Source organism: Cariama cristata, unplaced genomic scaffold, assembly GCF_000690535.1.
Source record: "Cariama cristata isolate BGI_N322 unplaced genomic scaffold, ASM69053v1 scaffold33249, whole genome shotgun sequence".
Classification (NCBI taxonomy): domain Eukaryota; kingdom Metazoa; phylum Chordata; class Aves; order Cariamiformes; family Cariamidae; genus Cariama; species Cariama cristata.
Window position 1 is genome coordinate 1048 of NW_009634755.1, and position 20685 is coordinate 21732.

The 20685-nt window shown below is 36.2% G+C and overlaps 1 protein-coding gene across 1 annotated transcript in view; it reads left to right on the plus strand.

The window, feature by feature from the left end:
* Positions 1-20685, plus strand: part of INTS6 (integrator complex subunit 6) — a 44676-nt gene that overhangs the window by 671 nt on the left and 23320 nt on the right. Inside the window, exon 2 of the mRNA XM_009707252.1 lies at positions 18316-18405. Within this exon, the coding sequence (XP_009705554.1) occupies positions 18316-18405 (90 nt within the window). The remainder of the gene's footprint in view (positions 1-18315; positions 18406-20685) is intronic.

Genomic DNA, 20685 nt, shown 5'->3' on the forward strand with positions numbered 1-20685 from the left:
CCCTACATACCTGTATTTTTATAAACCTGCCTGTTGTATCAGAGCCTTGAAAACCTGTGCTTTTCTGATGTCTATATTGCAGCTATCCCTTTAAAGTGGACTTCTTTTTGGGGTGGGCTAGCCTTCTCCTCCTCAGTAGTATGAGTTGCTAAAAGATAGAAATTCTAGGTTAAACGTGCGCTTTAAGAAGTGTGCACAGTTCTTTTCTGGCACTGGATCAAACCCTGGATTTGTTCCGCATAAAGGACGTTACTAGTATTGGACAGAGTATATTTTTCACGTGGGATGTACTAATTTCAATTCCCCCTTTTCGTTTGTTCTCATGTAATGCTCCCTCTACTATCTGATGACTAGTTACTGCTTGTGGTATTTAACATGGGAATGTGGTTGTGAAAATAAGTCCCCTTTCTCCCCCTCCCCTTTCCAGTCTAAGCAGAGTCTATGTGATAACATGCCATGGTTCTTTGGGAAGGAAATTTCTCTCTCTCATGTTGCATTGTATGGCTTTGCCACTAGATGATCAAGTGAGCCTAAACATTTTTAAAATGCCAGTTTAGTGATGAAACTTAAAAAAAAAAAGAAAAGTGCTAGTTCCACACATGGTTATTTTTTTGTCTATTACCATCTGCTGTCCTCTTATACATCTGTGTGCTAATCTTTCCCATTTTCTGATGTTTTTGTTTAGTTACATGAGCTATACCAAGCTTTTTTGAACACTTACCATTGTAGGCACACACACAAAATACTTGCTCTTTACCGTTGCTACCAATAATTACGACGTTCTGATTAAACCCATGTCAAATAATTTGCTCTAAGTGAACCAGCTGTACTCAGCTACTCAATCAAGTGGGCAGTTGAGTTGTCATGACTGTTTTGACTCACTAGTAGTGTTCATTACTGCAAATAGCTGCTCTTTTGTTTGTGCAGCAATGACTTTTTCCTTTGTCTGATCTGTTTTCGTTACAAGTCTCTTAACCTGGGCTTGAACCCGCCCTTGCTTGTGGATGTTTTTTGCTCTGTTCCACATGTGGAGCTGACTGTTGAAGAGTTGTTCATGTGTGCAATCAGGTGACTAAACAGAAATTCTAACTTTTTAGTGTCTGCAGAAATAGATGAATATATTGCAAGTGCCAGGTCATCTGCTGCTGAAGTCACAGTTCCCATTTTGGCTCTACTAATCAAAGTAGTGGTTTTTCGTAAATCAGATCAAATTCTGGAGCACTTAACTGGTCCTTGAGCACTTGCAGGTTGAGATCCAGGGCAGTTAACTTTCCTCGACTTCACATTGGCCTTTGAGCACTATGTCATGTTATCCTGTCAACTTCCTATTGTTCATGTCTACTACCTGAAATTTGCTCAAGATAAATGGGTATTTAAATGTATGGGGTATGAGAAACTTACAAATTCAGGGTAATAAAAATGATCAGAATGCTCAGTTGCAGCTGAAATAGTTTTCACTCAGAACATAAAGTGCTGATTCATTCTTTTTTAAAGCAGCTACGAATACTGAAGAGTAGATTATCTTATAGTGGGAAGAGAAGATAATTTTACAAAAATGCAACATTTAGATGATCTTAGGTGTGGTATTATGTGAAGTAATAAATCGGAAGTTTTATTAAGCTTTTCTCTGGGAAATTTCTCTGGCTTAACAATTTTTGACTATCATGATTGGTTTTTGGTATATTGACAAGCTTCTAAGATATTTGTTAAGATCCACTTCTTTCACATGTATGAACTGTAAAACAGATTTTTATTATATGTACAAATGACAAGACATGATACAAGCTTGATGGGATTGTCTGGTTTTGTCATCCAACGCATGATGTCTTGTCCCCCTGCTGAGTGTGAACTGTTTGTTTAAATGGCAGTGTGACTCACTATACTTGATTTCTTTCAAAGTAGACCAGAGTTCTCCATCAGCTGACTTCCTGAACGAGAGTGATGGCTGAACGGTCATTCTGAAATTGAGGAAAATCTCCTGCTTCATTTTTTCTTGCAACGTTAATGTTTGAAATTTTAGTATGAGTATTTAGCTTATTACTTTTTTGGTAAATCAGTGCTGACTCAGTTGTTCATGAAGATTGAGTTACCAAGTGTACTGATGTAGTAGCTGATCACAGTACCTCACATTCAGATCTTAAAGGGACACTGTCAACGCATTTAGATTGTCAAGAACCTGGAAGATTTTTTGATAAGCTGGTTCTGGTATTAATGCTATGGTATGGCTTTATAAACCCTTTGTCTTACCTAGGGTGGTTAGATCCATATTTTTATGAAGGTTTTTGTCAACAACAAAAGATTTTGGAAAGTACACATATTTTTAACGTGACTATTGCTTTAATTTTTACAGCACTTATAGATTGATAAATTCTGTATTATATTGCTTGAGTCCAATAATACAGTTTTTTTCCCACCATAGTATGCTTTGTGCTGATTACGATAGCAGAAGAATGAACCTTCAAGTAGGGTGTCAGCTTTTAGTGTTTGCTAAAAATACTGGTCCTCTTCACCTTCTGCATTTTTATAGAAAGCTTAGGAACAAATACAGGATTTGAATGTCTTCAGGAAGAAAGCCATTTAAACACATGAAGTTCAGTAAGGGCTTACTGTCATATCACACAAAACATTATACTTCATTAGCCCAGTTTGCACTTAGCTAATTGACTTCTCTTTGTCGTATTTTCCCCAGTTCAGCTTCTCCATTGTTTCAGGTAGTCTGAAATACCAAGCCTTTTACTAGCAGATTTTCTGTCCTCTTGGAATACACTCCTAAATCTTATAGCTATGGCTTGTTCAGTACATGTATAGTCACAATTTAACTGACTAGTTTTGAGTGAGGCAAACATCAATAGATGTGGTTCTCTTTTCGAGGAAACAGAAAACACAAAAAGTGTAGCTATTATTATCATACAGTAAAAATGTAAACAAATGGTTGAATCAAACCATCTATGTACTTCAATTATTTGCAGTTTGTAGTGAAGTTTCTAAGACAGCTCTGAATCTAAGGTGGGTAAAATACGTATCAATAGTGTTTTGATACTCACGTGCAAAGGACCAACATGGCACCACAAAACTTGAATCTGATGGATGTTTGAAATTACTGAAGCCCTGATTCTCTGATACCCTGTGTGTTTCACCTTGCCTATTGTTATTTGCATAATGGAGGTCTGTTACTATTTTTTTTTCAGCAGTATTGCATAGAATGAGGTTTGAGAAGATAAAATGTACTTGTCTGAGTGGATCTCAGAGTGGTTGAGTTGACACATCAAGGTATTTTTCCAGATTTTTTTTTTCAGGGTGAAATTTTGTTTTAATATTGTGGCTAGAAACAGCACTTTTCAATAACATAAGCTTTTAATCTCACTAGGGTATCTTGCACGTATTCTTCAGGATCATAATTATTATTGATATGGTAAATCTGGCTTAAAGATAAGTTTGACTTTTAAACAAATTTTATGTAACAAAAGCACATGCTAATTTAGTTGTTTTGAAACAGAAAAGCCAACTATAGTGCTTCTGTAATCCAAGTGGACTTGGGATAAGTATTTTTCATTCGCAGTGCCGAATAAGGCGCTCTCTGGATTTAGACTAGTGCACGAAACACTGTTTTGATGGCTTAACCAGGCTATGTGCAGTCTTGATGAAAGCCTTTTTTTCTGCCATGCATTTCACACATGTACAAAGCCATAACTAAGATATTTTGAGACAAACTAAAATCCAAATGGAATTCAACTGGTTAAGAATATTTTGGAAACTTAAAAATATGCTAAGGGCTGGAAAGACCATTTCCGACCTGCAAGTTGGAAGGTGTCCTGCATATAATGGCATTGTTTTTAAACACCACAGGTCTTTTTCCAAGGTTTTTATTCATACCATGGATGACCATCAAACAATACATTCTTAGGTTAACTGCTGCTTTATACTTCTCTCTGAATATATGGTTAGACCTGTTTTTAGCTACAGTAGCAGTATTGCTGATGTGTTCACACAGTAAAACTTAGTGTTGGTCTGTAGAGATCAGCATGTTTTGCCATAATGGCTTAAATACTATAGTTTTCCAAATACATGTAAATAGCATACCTAGAAGATCAAATCTAATTGTGCTTGTAGGCACATGACAGCTCTGGTTTTAAGTCACACATTGTAGACTGACTCCTTGCTTATGTGCTTATCTGTTTCTAAGATCTGCTGAGCTTAAAAACCCCCAGCAATCACACATATGAAATGTCCCTTAACATTGCATACATTATGCTTTTGCAGTGATAAGTTCTGTTTTCTTTAAATTGTTAAGCAGTTTTGTTTTCCACTTGGGTTTTGAGGATTGTTACTGGATTTCCTTGCTTTCACAAGTCAAAAATCCTGCTAGCATGACTTTTGTCTTGGCATTCTGGGGCCATAAACACTGCACTGGAATGGCCTGTGTTGAGTGTGCATCCAAATTTGGAACCAAAGTTTAGGTTAGCATTTCCTGCTTTGTCATGCTGGCACAGTTGCACAGGCAGTTTGCTTCTCATGTTGGTAGAGGCAGAGATTTGCACTTCTGGAGCTGCTCTCATTCTCTCTTTTTTTTTTTTTTTCCCCCTCCCCCCACCTCCGTTCCCCAACAAAACCGAATGGGAGAGTTTCACGCAGTGGAAAACAACATAGCAAGTTTAAGCATGGTAATGGCAAAAATACATATAAGAGAGGATTTTTCGTAGTCTTGTGTTTTCTGTGGAATAGACATGGTTTTAATGTAAACCTATATGCCTGTTAATGTCAAAGATCTATATGTGAAGTGCTGGTGAAAGTCAATCTTTCTCACCTCCTACGTGATGAAATTAAGCATATTGCTTCCAGTTAATACTTTTTAGGCTGCAACCTTTAAACCTGCTATCTTGTCTACTCTTGAAATGTTCGTAGTTTTTAGTTTTATAGTGTCCTTTAATAAGAGGTACGGCAGGCGTTGTTGCAAGTTTTTTCACATTACGAAGTAGAACTGTGTGCCTTTCAGCCTTCTCAGAGCAACAAATTTCACTGAAAGTCTCAATAATAATAATCACATCAAATGTCTAGTTCTAATCCAGTATACTTTTAAAGAAGAATTTAAACGTTAAAACAAGCTTACACAAAGTCCTTTTTTTTTTTTCTGATGAAAATGATCCCATCAATCTATTTCCCTAGCAGAAAGAAGTGAGGTCCTTTGTCGTGTTCTGAATGTCAAATATGCTTTGACCACTTTGAATCTTTAAGTGCTCAGTATTTTAATAAATTTGATTTCAATGGGGCACTGCCATAACATGTTCATTATGGCTTTGATTTTTAGGGATCAGATGAGCACAATCCTGCTGCCAAAGCCTAAGCAGATGATGCAGATGTCTGTCTCTGGCTGATATTCTTGGATTCACTAAAAAGTCATCAGAGAAATTCTGAGGACAGTTAGGAGTACCAAAATTTTATCTCTTGGTCTAACTTTCTATCTGGAACAGTTTATTTGCCTCAGGTCTTTATAGACTCCTTGGATATACTAGCTTTGTTATTTGGGTGCTTAAAGGTATGCGTCCCATAGTTGAAGTATTCTTATCTTTTTGAAATGTATTTGCGCTTCATCACACCCAATTGTCAGGAAGGCAAAGCAAATACGTATAGAGCCAGGAGTTTGGTTATCTTTTGAAGGACAAGTATTTATTTTTTTTCCCAGTGCCTCTGCCATTATGTTTATTCTCTTTCAGCTTGTTTTCACTTCTCTTACTGAATAGTTACATTCAGACTTGGATTTCTCTTGTAGACAGTCCGTATCTCTCAAGCTTGAAGGGAAGAACTATTATTTGTGTATGTGTCTGAATTTTAATTCAACTGAGGCTCAGCTGAAACTGTGATTGTGTTGCTTAGGAGTCTTGCTGTGGCTTTTTTTTCTTGTATTACGTTCTGTACCTTTAACATCATAGTGAGTCTTCTAGTTCATAGTCCCATATCTGCATCTCCCACTTAAAGACGTATTAATGTTTTCACTGCCTGTGATTTTTAGCGTCATATTTTCTGACCCTTTTTTCAAGTTGTTTTCACCTGTTGTTTATGCAGCAAATTGGAATTTCATGTAATCTGTGAGCATTAGTGTCTGACTAATACAGAACTCTTAAATTAAATGTCCAGTTTGCATTGCGTGATTATGGTGCTAATTTTAATTGTCCAAAGTGTAGACCAGTCTCATTTAAAGAAAAATTAGTACTGCAGATAGGAGATAGAGGTTATATGTGTATTTAGGATAAACCTTTCATATACGGTAAAAGATCTTTGATTTTTTTTTTTAACGTGGACTAGCCTGTGAACCATAAGAGATTACTGATGATCCTGTAATATATTTCTGTGATGTCTACAAAGGATATCACACGTTCACGAAGTATTTTCTATGTATCAGCATACTTTTACTGTTATAGTTATGAATACTGGTGGCAAACAGGATTTCAGGTTCTTTATTATTGCCTGTATATTTTATTCAAAAAAAAAAAAAGTGAAAGGAATGTATTTAATCACTCTGGTACCATAAAGTTGGCCCCTATCAGACTAGATTTTTCAAAAAAAGTATTGTATAGGCAATTTCAGTCTTATATTAATGAGAAATCAAGTGTCTGTTACCTAAGCACCTGTTATTCTCATTCTAGAGATAGTATCTCTGCCTCAGTTAATTGATTTGCCCTAGCTTACATAAATCTACAGTCTACTATAGATTTAAGCCTACATTTTTCCAGTGGGGAAACTAGATTAGTGCCTACAGCTGAATTAAAATAGACAGGTAAGAAGTTGCTGGCTGCAAGATATGATACTAGCCTGAGTCAGGAATGTTGAATGAGTATGATTGGGACACTGAATAGATAAGACTTCTGCTTGTATGAGAAGACAAGAGGATTTGTCAAAATCTGATCCTACTCTAGTTATTCTAATATGGGTGGTAGGTGTGGATCTTGCAGCACTGCAGTGGTAGATAACTAGAATAGCAGATAAGTGTTGATTATGTCTAACATATTTCCATGGCTTTAATATTGGAGGTCTTTTAGAGGTTGATCGAGCAGGAACTGCGGTGCAGATGAGGTCTCTGGTATGGGGTTTTGACAGTGATTCAGGGACATAGGTATTGAAAATAGTGCTTAATGTCTTGTTGACTTGGCCAGGAAACTTTTACTCAAATAATCATATTTGGTGTCTGCTCAGTGTAGCCACTCCCATTTCCTTAATTTATAGGGTTTTTTTCTATCTAAATGTAACTGCTACTGCTTGTGGAAAGCATGGTCTTAATCTGATTTCAACCAACAATAATGTTTGAGGATAAGTTACTTGAATACATTGTGCATTTTGTCAAGTTTCCTTAAGCCAAAAAGCTACATTGGACAAATCCAGAATATTTGTCATTGGAATCAATTTAGGGCACTGACATTCTTTTTTTTGATGCTTGGCATACAGAATATGAGTGAAAAGTGGCCATCTCTTTCTTCCACCAATATGCCTCTCCCAAGGTTTTGAATCCAGAATGCCAGGAGATTGTAGGCCTCTCTATGTAAGACATATCCAGCCTAGCTGCCTGCTCTGCTCCTGAACCTTACGGTCTCTCGTATGCTCATAGTTGTGCCAAACTGACTTCAAGTTGTGAGTGTGACTTCATGTAGTAAAATCAATCAATGATTGATTCAGATGCTTAATAAGCTGGACTGTGAACTGTAGTGGTTCAGAATCTGTTTTAAAACCACTAAGTTGCTCCTGCTGTAGTGGTGGTAAACAGTGAGAGGGAGTTATGAGGGAATCTTGGGGCAGTTATTCGGAAGAATTGCCCTGTGCTCATGAGTCAATAAGCTACTTTCAGTCAGCTTGTCAGTACTCTGGATTGATAACCCCCAAAAAGGTGGGAAGAATTTTGTATAGACCTATCTCTTTGGCTTTTTTCCCTTTGGTGTGGATTTTTTTTGTTGTTTTTTGGCGTTTTCCCTATTCAGTGTGCTGGCAACTGTGAGATTCATTACCCTTACCCAGTATATGGAGGACAGATTAGCCCTGTGAATTGCAACTGACTGAGCCAGGACCAGCGATGTAAAGTCATTGCTGTGAAGCAGAAAGGCTGCAGTAATTAGGGACTTGATCCAGGGCTTGACAAGGTCAGTTATTTTTGGAATAAAACATTCAGAAATATTTTTAGGAAATATGACCAAAATCATCTTTAAACCCAGATTCTTTGGGGCTGACTTCAAAGTTATGTTTGGTATGGATGGTTGTTTTATCTTTTTTTTTTTTTGAAAAAGTTTATAAAAGCTCATATATAACCTATTTTTAGCAGCTTGCATTTACTATGTTCAGTCAAATAACTTTGGAAACCACCAGGAGTTTTTGGTTCGTTTATCCAATTTCAGGTGATTCCAGTAATGATTCATTTACTAATCTGTAACTAACTGGTAAGGTGCATCTTTTTTTAAGTGACAGTTTCCATTACCTTAAAAATAAGATACGAGTTGTGATCACAGTTGCTTTGCTGCTTATATATTTCAATTAATTTAAGGGAAAGTTAAAGTTCTTCCTTTTTTGGGATTATCATATCTGTCACATCAGTGCTTATGTGTTTCAAATGTTAGTGGTTTTTTGTTCTTCATTTCAATGCTGTTCTTCACTGTTTAGGTACTTGCTGGAATTCACTGTATTTTAAGTTCATTCTATGTATGTTTTGGGGTTTTTTTTTGGTTTTTTTTTTTGAATGTCATAATTGTGAAAGATTCAAGGACTGAATTGTTTTTGAAACATACCAAGGACCTCATCTAAATTGGAGCACTTAGAAGTTAATCAAGAAGTTATCGCTTATATAATATGTTATTTAGAACTCAATTAAATTTGTTCTTAGTTGAAAGAAACAGGACAAACCTTTATACTAAACTGGCATTTTTGAAACTCTGTGACTTAGTAATGTTGGGAACTCTGTGATTTAGGCACATGAAGACATCAGTGTATCTTGAGATTTTAAGTTTTGATGTTTTAGTAAGTCCTACCATGTATTCATCATTCCTTTATTGTTCAGTATGAACATAGTCTAAAAATGCTTCCTTGACACGCATACCTTCTGTTTTCACACGTGCGCTATTCAGTATGGAGACTTTGTATTCCAAAATGATAATTTCTTGTGTTGAGTCTCATTTTCAGGCTGGGTTGCTTTTTTGGTTTTCTTACTGTTAAGTTTGGTTTTGTTCTTAGAACAAACTTTTTGAGTAGAATTCCAAAACGACTGAAGTTGTGCAATTAAATAGTCTTTAAGTAGCATATTCAGTGCCAGACTTGGAAACCCAGAATGTGTAAAGTTATGAGCATCTATAAAAATGCTACTAAGCACGGAGAATTTTTTTGTTGCGCATTTCAAGATGGATATGCAGTGAAATCATTGCCTATAGAACACAAACTTGCAAACTCAGGCAAAGCAAGCAGCTGATATGCTTAAATGTATTTCTGTGGGTTTTTCTGGGGACAAAAGGTTTGGTATCTCTTTTCTTGCACAATTCAGATAGCTGTTTCATCTCTAGTATTTTTTATAATAGAAGTGGTATCTGACTGGATCTTTGATTTTTGCTGTAGGGCTTTCAGACTGGGCAAGGCAAATATAAGATGACATATGTTTGGATCTTCAGTAGTTAATTGAAGCCATAAATGGTTATTTTTTTCAAAGATTAAAAAAAATGCTTAGAAGCAAAATAATGAGGATCAAATGACTCCATCCCATTTATTTTCCTAAATGCCTTACAATTCCTTTTCTTAAATGGAACTTACTTAGCCTATGTTATGGAGATAGTGGTTGTTTGAAGAATGCTCCCTTCATTCTTACATTCTTTAACTGGTGTGCTGAGGAGTTTAATTTCTGGCTCAGCTTTAGCAAAAGTCTGCTGTTGCACTTTTCTTCTGCTTTGAAAACCTTTTGCTAGCTGTTTCTTTTTGTTTGTTTGTTTAAACCTGCAATTCATTTGTTCCAGTCACCTGAAGTACAGAAAGCTTCAGTCGTACCACCAAATCAATATCCTAACTGCATGTGCAAAAAGAATTTTATCTACTGCTAATCTGTAGTGCCAGTGAGGAATGAAGCAACAAAAAGCATGTTACTACCTTGTAATCCTCCACAGACATTCCAAAGAAGAAACTGGGATTATTGCAAGTCTTGGTCATTGTAGTAACTCTTAGGTATTTGTAAAGTACTTAACAAAAGAATTGTCTAGGACATGAAAAATTACTTTGCCTATAATAACCTTGCTGTAGCCTATAGGGAAGGACAGCTGTACATAGCTGAATTAAGGTTTTGGAATCTCCTCACCTCGTGGAGGAAAGGTCTTTTTTGGTAGCCATCCTTACTGCAAAATCATTGCCATTGGTACCCTGACTTCCAGAGTGCAGGAGAAATCATGACTGCTCGAACAGTTTTTTCCATTTCCTTGAGGGAAAAGATGGTGAGTTAATGGAAGCATGAGTTCAGACCTTGATAAATTCTAGTAGACTTTTCTTAAAACTCTGTTTTTAAGGTCATATCCAAAAGATAAAATAATTTCAGATAGAATACTATTTCTTTAGCTTCAAAAGAAAAGGGAGTGTGTGTGTGTAATACAGTTGAATGTTTGTGGCTGAGCCTTCCAAAAGATGGGCAATCGGCAGAAAAAAGGGAGAAGTGGAATGATAGTATGTGCAGTCCCTGGTGTCAGAAACCGTGAACTAACTGTTGGATTAACATAGTTAGATCTAGAGATTAGGGTTCAGTGACTGATTACTTCTTATTTGTACTTACAGAATCATTTAGGGATTTTTAGGAATACACAGTTTTAGAAAAGAAGTATTTACCTCTTTCTGTGTATTTTGAGATAGTATTGAAGTAGAGTTTATCTCCTTGTTACTCAATCACCTCATACAAGGAGAGATTTTATTAACTTGTGCCCCCTCTGCTGGCGAGTTTTCCAATTACAAAGTTAAAATAGAAGTTTAGGTAGGTGAGGTACTCTCTGATATGCTGGTTTTGCCAAACATCAATTTATAAAAGTCCCTTTTATGGTGACAAAAACCATGTGAGTCCTAATTTGTGAGAGCCAATGGTGGTGGTGAGAGTTCGTGTTTTCATGGTGCATCATGGGCTCAGTCAAGACTCCTTCAGCATTTGTCAAACCTGTTTCTTTCCCTCATCCATCAGCTGCAGAGATTTGGTGTTTTTAACCACGCTGTGTGTGTATATTGTTTTATGTACGGAGGAACTAGGTCTTTATGATTCTTGGGACTATGGAGGACTACACTTTGAGCTTCTAAAACCTGCTACTATCATCTGCATTTCTGATAGCAGTCATTTTCCCCTTAAGATGTAGAACTCTCTTCTTTTGGTTGTAGTAAGTGGCTTTCTCAAATTACCTTTAGTGGGTCATTAATTTACCTGTGTTCTTCCTGAAACTTGACTTTGCAGGTGAGGTAGTAGGCCCAGCTGCCTAGCATGAAGGGAAGGTAGAGCATAAGTCCTCACACCTTGGATACTGCAGGGAGAACTGAAAGGTTTCAGTGTTATGAAGGAGAATGTATGTCTGTACTGCAGATACTTGTGTACTAGAGTTAATAGTAAGAATCCTCCAACTGTCCTGCAGCCCTTTCAGAAAAACACCGAGCATTTTTTTCTTAGTGGTAGTGTAATTCCTGGAATAGTGTTTCTTTAGGTTGTTTCATAAGATGCTAATCTATGACCGATCTGGTGTCTATTTTTGCCATTAATCAGGCATCAAGGGAGATTTCTGGTTTATGTTAAAATTTCTTTTATGACTTGAAAACTTCATAATAGACTTCAAAACACTTATATCCTGTGTAAAACTCAAACTGGTTAGTGTAGCTTTCATTGAACTTTCTTCTGAGGCTTCTGAAAGTGATCTTGAAATACATCTGCTGTACAGATATCTGATCATCTACCAGTAAGACAGAATTGCTACCACAGCAAAACTGCATTGTCTATCGAATAATCAATACTGTCGAGGGAATATATCAAAATGTTACAGACAGCAAAGCGGAGACGAAGTAGCAACTTTCTTTGTGCACGAAGCCTGGCTTGTCACTCCTGTACAGAATTCCAGTATGTTCTTCAGCCCCTACTCCTTCAGGCTGAAATCATAGAAATCTCTCTAACACTTAAGGGGTTCCAGTTCATGGGGTCAGTTTATGTTCTAAAACAGCTATAACAAATAAATAGGGTTTCAAAGCTGTTTTATCATGCAGGTTCAGTCACTTGGATAACACCATGATGCAGTTGAGAGGTGCTGTACTTTTCAGTCCAGCCATAGAATCACGGAGCTCTTGTGGCGTATCCTGTGAGAAGGCAGATTTATCAAAGCAAATGTTCTGGTAGAACCTGACTGCCCTGCTTGCTCTTCCTGCCCACCCCCTCAGCGTATTCTAGCTTGTGTTCTGGTACATCATGGAGTTTCATAGTGTGTTTGTGCTAAATATTAATTAGGTGATATGCAGCATAGCTTCATCTGGGAAAGCTTCCATTTGAAGATATTTTACTTCTTATCAAGTAGTATGAAAGAATTTACTAATCTACTGAAGTAGAAAGCATATTCATTCCTGAGTGCTATAGTGTGTACATATAAGTGCATGATTATGGTACACGTCTACATACATCTGAAAAAATCTTAAAGGCAAAGTAGTTTTTGTGAGAGTTACGTTGCCAATTATGAATTCACTAAAATACTACTGTGATGCTAGTGTATTCAACTGTGTTTGTGACTTGGGAAACAATTGTGTGAATGCATAAAATACAATTGATTCTATAGGTCTTCACAACTATATTGATTGGTTCTGCAGGGATAACAGAAAATAGTCAAAGTTGCTGAAAATGTGAGTGGGATAAGTAAGAAGTTGCACAAGATGCTACAGTTCTTATGTAGCTGACTATCAGAGCATAGAGCAGCGGTTAAATACCGCTGTATACTTGACTGATAGTGTTCTGCCTTGAGCAACGAAAGGGAAAGTCTCTAATAAATGTTAAATTAAAGTTTTAGACATTTCATGATTTTGCTAAAGCATAACTGAAGTTCATAAGATACAAGAAGCAAGTGAAAACTATAATGGATTTGGACCATCTGTTATAGTTTGTTGAAATTGAAGCTCAGTGTTTTGATATTTTTAAAGCTGTTATCAGTTAAAAAAAGTAGCTTTAAAGCTAATAATTTTGCCGTCATTCTGACTTTTAGATTTCATTTTAAACTATTGTTTTTGAACCATGGTTACTCAGAGTCTCATGAGCATTTATGAGAATCTTGACCTTTTAAATTCTAGAAAACCTGATTGAATCGAAAAAACTGATAGTGTACTTTTGCATTTCCTGGTCAGATGACTAAATTTACTGGCAGTTAGGGCTGATACTTCTGAAAATAAAAAGGCTCTCCTGAGATAATATAATATATGATGGATGTACAATACAACTTCAGTTAAATTTTGTGATTTACTGCAATGAAAGTGTACCTTTTAGACATTTCAGCGTGATCTGAAAATTAGTTTTTTTCCAGTGATTAGTAATGGGTTCTGTTAAAAATATGCACTTTATTTCAGTTTACATTTATTTTCGGCTTCTAGCCTTTCTTGGGCATGAAGCTTTTCTGCTACTAAATACTTAATTTCTTTTTATAGTAGTTGCTTGTTGAACATGTCATTTTTAGTTTCTGACTTGGTGTTTTTTTGGTCATGTTTCTACCTCAGCTATTTCTTAGGTTTTTCAACACTTCTGACTGAAATTAGTATTTAAATGTGTGCATTGAGGTAACAGTAATATTAAATCAATTTTGGTTTACTGTATGTATACTATTGTATACTTGCATATCTAAAGGTCACAATAGCTCTTGAATCGCTTTGCCTGTATACTTTGAAGAAGAAAAAAAGGTAATCCATGGATGTATTAATCAGTCATGCTGAAACTTACTGCTAAGCATACTTGCCGATGAAAGTGAATTCTTAGTTTTGAGAGTCTTAACCAGACAATAATGTGTCTTGATAATTTGATACACTTCTGGCTCGATCAGAGGCTACCTCTGAGAGCATCACACAAGCTGGGGTGGGCTGGCTGTGCCTCTCCCTGTGAGCGGCGTGGAGCTCCGTGGTGCTCACAGCCCTGTATTTGCTTTGTATTATCTAAGCACAGAACTAATTCAGCTGGAGACTGAAGAAATGACAACCAATGTATCCGAGTTGCTTTGTGATTTGGAACAAATAGTTGTGAAGCTGTCAAATTGTTCAAAAGAATGAGTGTTGTGTAACAGATAAGTTACTTTTAAGGCTTTGAATCTCTTGCTTGTTCCTTTTTAGCCTAGCAAGCTTGCGAGATTGCACTGGTATTGATGCCGATTTTTAAATAACTTTCTTCCAAAAAGAGGTGTGTGGGGTTTTTTTTTGTCATCTTGGTGCATATCTGTCCTTGAAAATGCAGATTGTAGGTGAATGATAAAACCTTGTACCACATTACGATACTTGGTGATTGAACAGGATGCTCAACCATTAAAACCTTAGGTGCTTCTTCCTTAGTACTTTTTTCACCACTGCCAGGAACCTTCAGAGGGAAAAGTATATTATTGAAAAGAATTTGCAGTCAGATTACTGTAGCAGCTATTTAGACTGAAAAAGTTACCAAATGAGCAAATTTGCCTGCATGAGGCAATTAGCTGAAGTCCCTGTGGGAGTTAGTTGCCACTGAATTTTCAGCTGGAAAAATAAGTAATATTAATTTTTTTTCCAAAATACTTGTTTATAAGCAAATCTATTTAAAAACAAGAGTTTAAAATAAAACTTAAAAATACTTTCCAATTTACTGTAGCCTGAGTAGTAAAATGGGACTCAGACTGCCACAGTTTAAATATAGCAGTTGAGTTTCTAGCCTCTCAAATGTTTATCCACTATCAGTGGTTATAATCTGTCTGAAAACAGATAACATAAGAAGTATCTTTGCTTGTATGCTTGTTAGAGTAGGCCTATATAATGCTAGCTTAAATTGTGGGCGATGCCCTTATGTTTCCCCAGGTATTGGTACTGAGGCTGACTTGATCTTTACTTGCTTTAAGAACGCAGGCTTTCACACTTTCTATCTTTCACTTTCCTGTACGGGAATGTAAGATGATACTAAAAATAGCTCCTGTATTATTTTTGCTTTTGAAATGAACAAAACCTCATGGTGATTACTTAGTTGTCAGAGTAAGTGGTAAACAGGCTTATTAATTACACCTTGGTGTGCTGAGCTGATTTCCAGTGCATTTCAGCATACCTGCGAGCAGCCAAAGAGCTGGTAATGTATGCTCTGTTACTCACTGTTTCACTGCGTAACTAAAATAATTGAGCTGTGCTGAATTGATTTCCTATGCATTCAGTCAATGGTGGTGCTACGTATTTTGAAGAATATGATATTTCTAAGATGTGTGAATTCTTAGTGGTTTTGTTTTAATAGTATATTTCTAAAGGAAAAGCAATAGAAAATAATTTGATTATCATAGAATTAGATTCAGTAGATTGAAATGAAGTTCTAAACCAGTAATTGACAAAACTGTGTTTTAGTTAAAAGAATTGGTAAGTGTAAGTCTCCTAGAATTTCGTTTTGCCAAATTTACTAAAACATCTCTGAGTTTTGAGAGCTTATGTAAGAAAGAGGGGTTTTTTTTAGGAATACTTGACAATACTGGTTTTGTATGCCTTCATATAGCTAAGGTGAGGAGTGGGGTCAGAAAGGTCAGTGGCATTCTTTAAGAATTAATGACATGGAAATTTTTAGTCAAAAATAGTAAACCTCAATAATAGGCATTTTATCTGAAATTTTGCCTTGATGTATTCTAATTATGTTTCTGCTCCTTTAGATGGAACATAGATACTCATTTCATGTTTCTAAATTGCAAGGAGCTGTGAACCTAAGTGCGGCTAGGTGAACTCAGCTCTGTTCACTTGTCTTTAAATAATTTAGTGGTGAATTGTGTACTCTGACTTGATTTCATAATTTTTTTTCTAGAAAGAGTAATATTTATAGCTGTGTTGATGAGTTGATGAACTCAAGATTACTGTGTTTTCACATCTAGCTAGTGAAGAAGAGATTTCAAGGGGAATCGTTCCCTTGTTACTTGAACAGGTGTGAAGTATTCTGCAACAGTGTACTGCTAGTGTTTCCACAGTTATCCTGGAGGTGATACATGTAGAAATGTGAGGGAGGTACTTTCTCTTTGGAGTCACATTCTCAAATCAGTTGTTACTGTGGCTACAAGTGAATGTTGTTCTGGTAAAAAGATTCTTGCTTTTGTAAATATGTTGCTGTATGAGTTGATTCTTGACTTTGCCTGTTGGTCATCATCCATTGTACGGGTAAAATGCTTGTGAAATAGCAAAAGATAGACTGAGGATGAAGTAATTTCTTCCTCGGACATTTTTACTGGGAGGGCTCAAGCTTAGAATCTCTTGTTTCCTTCCTTATAATTTCATAATCATTCTGAGGCCGAAGTGTTCAAATTTAAGGCGTAAATTTTAGATGGGTGAAATTGAGGAAGATTATAGTTGAGGTACACAAGAGTGTTTAAGATAATGAGGATATCTTGATAACAGAGATTGTCAGAGACTGAATTTTTAATACTTATATTTCAAATTGGACCAGAATATTGACATAAAGAGAATTGTTTATGATGTTCTAAATATAAAATCTTGTTATTTTTATCAATTGTCAATTTATTTTTATAATCATTTATTAGCAATATTAAAGTATTTTTATGTTCATTATTCATAAGAAGAATATCCTTTTCTTCTAGCTAGAAACCCTGCTTTCAATATTATTTCAGTGCAATGTAATTAGCTCCCAGCTGATATTTTGCCGTTGTGGTGAGCTATTAGTTGGCAGAATAACATACCATAACTGTTCTTCAGAATTAAATAAGGCTAAATATTCTCAGGAAATTATTTTAATTAAAATTGAGTGTATTTTGAGAGTCCTTGAATTCTTTTGACTAATTGTTTAAATTGGATTATGAACTATCTTAGCTTTCGTGGGAGAGATTGATCTTCACAAAAAATTTTATTTTTGCGTATTTTTTGTCTATAGTAATGGTACGCTATTTTAAAAGAAAATGTTAGGATTTTCCCTAAGGTTTGAGAAAATTATTGAGCAAATAACTTTTCAATTTTTCTGTTGGCATGTAGTAAATTGATCACTGTAAATGTCGTGTTGCCACTTCAAACTGGACACCCTTCACCAAATATATTTCGAATGTTAGGTGATATTTCTGTTCTAGTAGATGATCCTTTATATTAAATGGCTTCTAAAAAAATGGATTTAAAAGGTCTTTTTCTTAAACCCTGTTAGTTCTCTCTCCGTATTTTTAGAGTGAATTGTGAGCATTCATGAGATAGTTTGTCTTTATAAGCAGAAGTAGGCTGTGGGTCTAGTTGATTTTTCTTTATTGTTTTCTAAAGAAATAAAATGAGGTCTTAAGCTTTGCAATAGAAAGAGAGTAGGACCTGCTAAACAAAAGCTTGTCGTGACTTTTATCCAGTCCATCTTTAACCCTAGGTAGAGTGGAATGTGCTGTCTGGGCTTTGAGTTGACAGGTGCATGGATTACTTTGGGATCCTCTTTCTCAGGAGGGACAGAAGGCTCCTAGCATATTGGCAGTAGGAAAAAGAAGTACCAATAGCAAACCAAGTTTTTTTTGTTACAGCTAAAGTAGTTGAATGTCTTGGTGGGATTGCAGAATGTCTTGCCTTATATATGTTTCTGTCTTAAATGATTCATATAGAAAGTTTATTTTTCAAATATTTGTTTCTGAAGTAAGTCTTGCGTGCATGGTTGAACCACTTTGGTCAAAACGTAACTGGTACTATTCATGTCAGAATTTTCCTTAATACATAATTAGTTCTTAACCCAGGGGTCATGATTACAAGGTACTATGGAAATGCTTTAGTTGGTCACACTGTAATTAAATCATGCATAAAATCAACCCTGGAATAGAGGGAATTGGAAGTATCTCTGGTTTGAAGAGACAGTTGCTCCTCTAAACAGCTGCTAGTTTGTCAGAATACTGCAGTACACGTTGTTCTTGAAGTTGTATGTTAACCATTTTTGCCATGTTTTTTAGGCATTTCTTTAATGCAGATATATTAAGTGCCTAGCTTTACATGGCCTAACTGCAAAAAGACTCAGAAACCATAGCACTGTGCTGTATAGTACATGAGAATAAACACCTCAGGCCTCATTGTTTTGTTAGCGAGTACCAGTGGCCATTTAGTGACTGAACAGAAGCTTATGAATTTGTTGCAGCATTTTAAATGAAATTGCTTTTTTTCCCTTAGGGACGAAACCCCTTTTTTCTGGAGCCAGCAATAATTATAACTGTTACAGATGGGAGTAAATTAACTACTACCAGTGGGATACAGGAAGAGGTAAGATCTGACCTCTGTTTACAGTGATGTGTACTAATGTGTTAGAATACTGTTTACAGTAAAAGCATAAATGACTGACTGCTCAAAAGTGTGCTCATTAATAGCTTAAACTTGCATGTTTTTTCCATTAAAAATCTGAACAGCTCTTTTTCTTTATCAGATTTGACAGAAGCGTGTAGTACAACTGTTAGTCTGTTTAGTAGGCTCAGTTTGCTATTTCTGTCAAGGGACTTCATGGCTTTTCAAATGTGTTAGCAGAAGAAATTGATTTCTGTAAAGCATGTATGTCTTTAACTGGTCTAGATATAAGTTCTTTATGTGTAGACCCAAGTTAATATAGTGATTTCCCAATCTAGGGAAATCTAGGAAATTCACATACTCTAGGGAGTATGTGAAATACATCTTTCACACTGGGCTCTTAAAGTGATTATCATCAAATCAGTAGTGTCCTTATAATCCAAGATAAGAGCTGAAGAAATGTATTTCAAATTAAATCTGTACAGCAGTTTAAAAGACCAGATCTTAATATACTAGAGTACCTGCCCAGACATCTGGCAAACTCTAGAGCTATAGCAAATGCTGAGGCTCTGAACTATTTTAACTTACTAGCTGTTTTGAATTCTTTCCTTAAAAAGATAGAAGAGGTCACTAGGGATAGGGTTAGTCTGGCCAGCTCAGTGCCCATTCCATGTAGCAGTAAAAAAACCAAACAGCCACAAAAAATCCCTAAGCTCATTCCCTTTTCAGGGAAAAGGTTAATATCCAATGGTCTGTCCTAAAGCTTAAGGGGAAGATTCAGACTTTTCCATACAGTACACCACATTTGACTATACAGATTAACTTGTCATATATCACTGTTCATTAGTTACTTGAATTTCTCCTAATACTCTATGATTATATCACATTCTTACAGCGCTTACAGAAGCTGTTTGTATGGAAAGTGGTATTTGAATGTTTTTGTAATGTATCTGACTTAGAGGAAGAAAGTTGAATGACCTGATAATTCTCTGTGGACTACTAACAAATAGCCATAGCCAGTACCTGAAAGGGAATGCCTGGATCCATGATACCAAGTAGGTTGTCTGTATAAAACCTCACTTTCATCATATTTTTTTTAACCCAATAAGCTATTTTCAGCTTAATCCAGTGATTGATTGGATGCGGTCCAAAATACTGAGTAGAATAGCGGCCTCGTATTTACAGTGATTGTCAGTAAGCAAGTGTTAATTAAACAGAGGGTAGTGTGACACTCTTAGAGCCTTCTACAACATTTGGTGCTGTTAGCAGCAAAATACTGTTTTGGTTTTTTTAAGAGCCAATTGGGTAATCACTTAGCTGTGCAAGTCCTTTCTTGAGGAGAAGCAACTTACCTGTTTTCAGATGACTAACTTGTAAAATCTGACATTGACATCCTGGAGTGAGGGACACCGGGGTGCTCAGGGAGTGAAGCAAATGACATCTGGGTAGAGGCTGAGAACTGGGTTTGTTCAGCCTTTAGAAGAGAAGCCTGTCGGGGTGGGAGGGTGTCTTACCATCAGCTGCAACGGCTTAATGGGAGAGGCAGCCTGGCTTTTCTTGGAGGTGCACAGGGCTGAGATGGGAGGCAACAACTGCAAATTATACCTTGGGAAATTCTTACTGGATATCAAGAAAAAATTTAACTGTGTGGGTAATTGAACACTGGCATAGATTGTCCAGTGATAGTGATATCTCCATTATTGGAGATGCTCAAAACTGAGTTGGACAAGGCCCTGAGCAATCGGAAGGCTTTGGACTGTATAACCTTCACGTGTCCCTTCTAATGTACACGGTTCTATGATTCTACATTACATTTCCTTTCATTTTGTTCATTTATTCAAAATTATTTAGATAAGGAAGCTCTATTGGCTGTCATGAGCTCTTTTTCTTACGGCAAGAATCAGGATTTTTTTATAGCCAGCAAGTTTTTTGTGTTCCTTTTCCCTCAAATGTGGGTACAACTTTTTTGCCTTACTCTTCACAAGAGACATTTTGGTCTTCCATTTTGGTCACACATTCACATCTTTAAATTGTTGTAACTTATGTTGAGAAAATAGATTTCCTGGTGGCTGCTTTAATCTACTAAATTTAGGCTTGGCGCATGAGCAGTGCTGACTGATAAATGTGCGCTGCGCCCGGAGTTTTAGTGTCATGATCGTGACATTGGGCCAAATTTGACACTTACATGATTTGATGATTGTTAAACTACATTCTAGAGATGTAGAATTTGCTCTGCTAATGATGGTGAACTAATGATTTCTT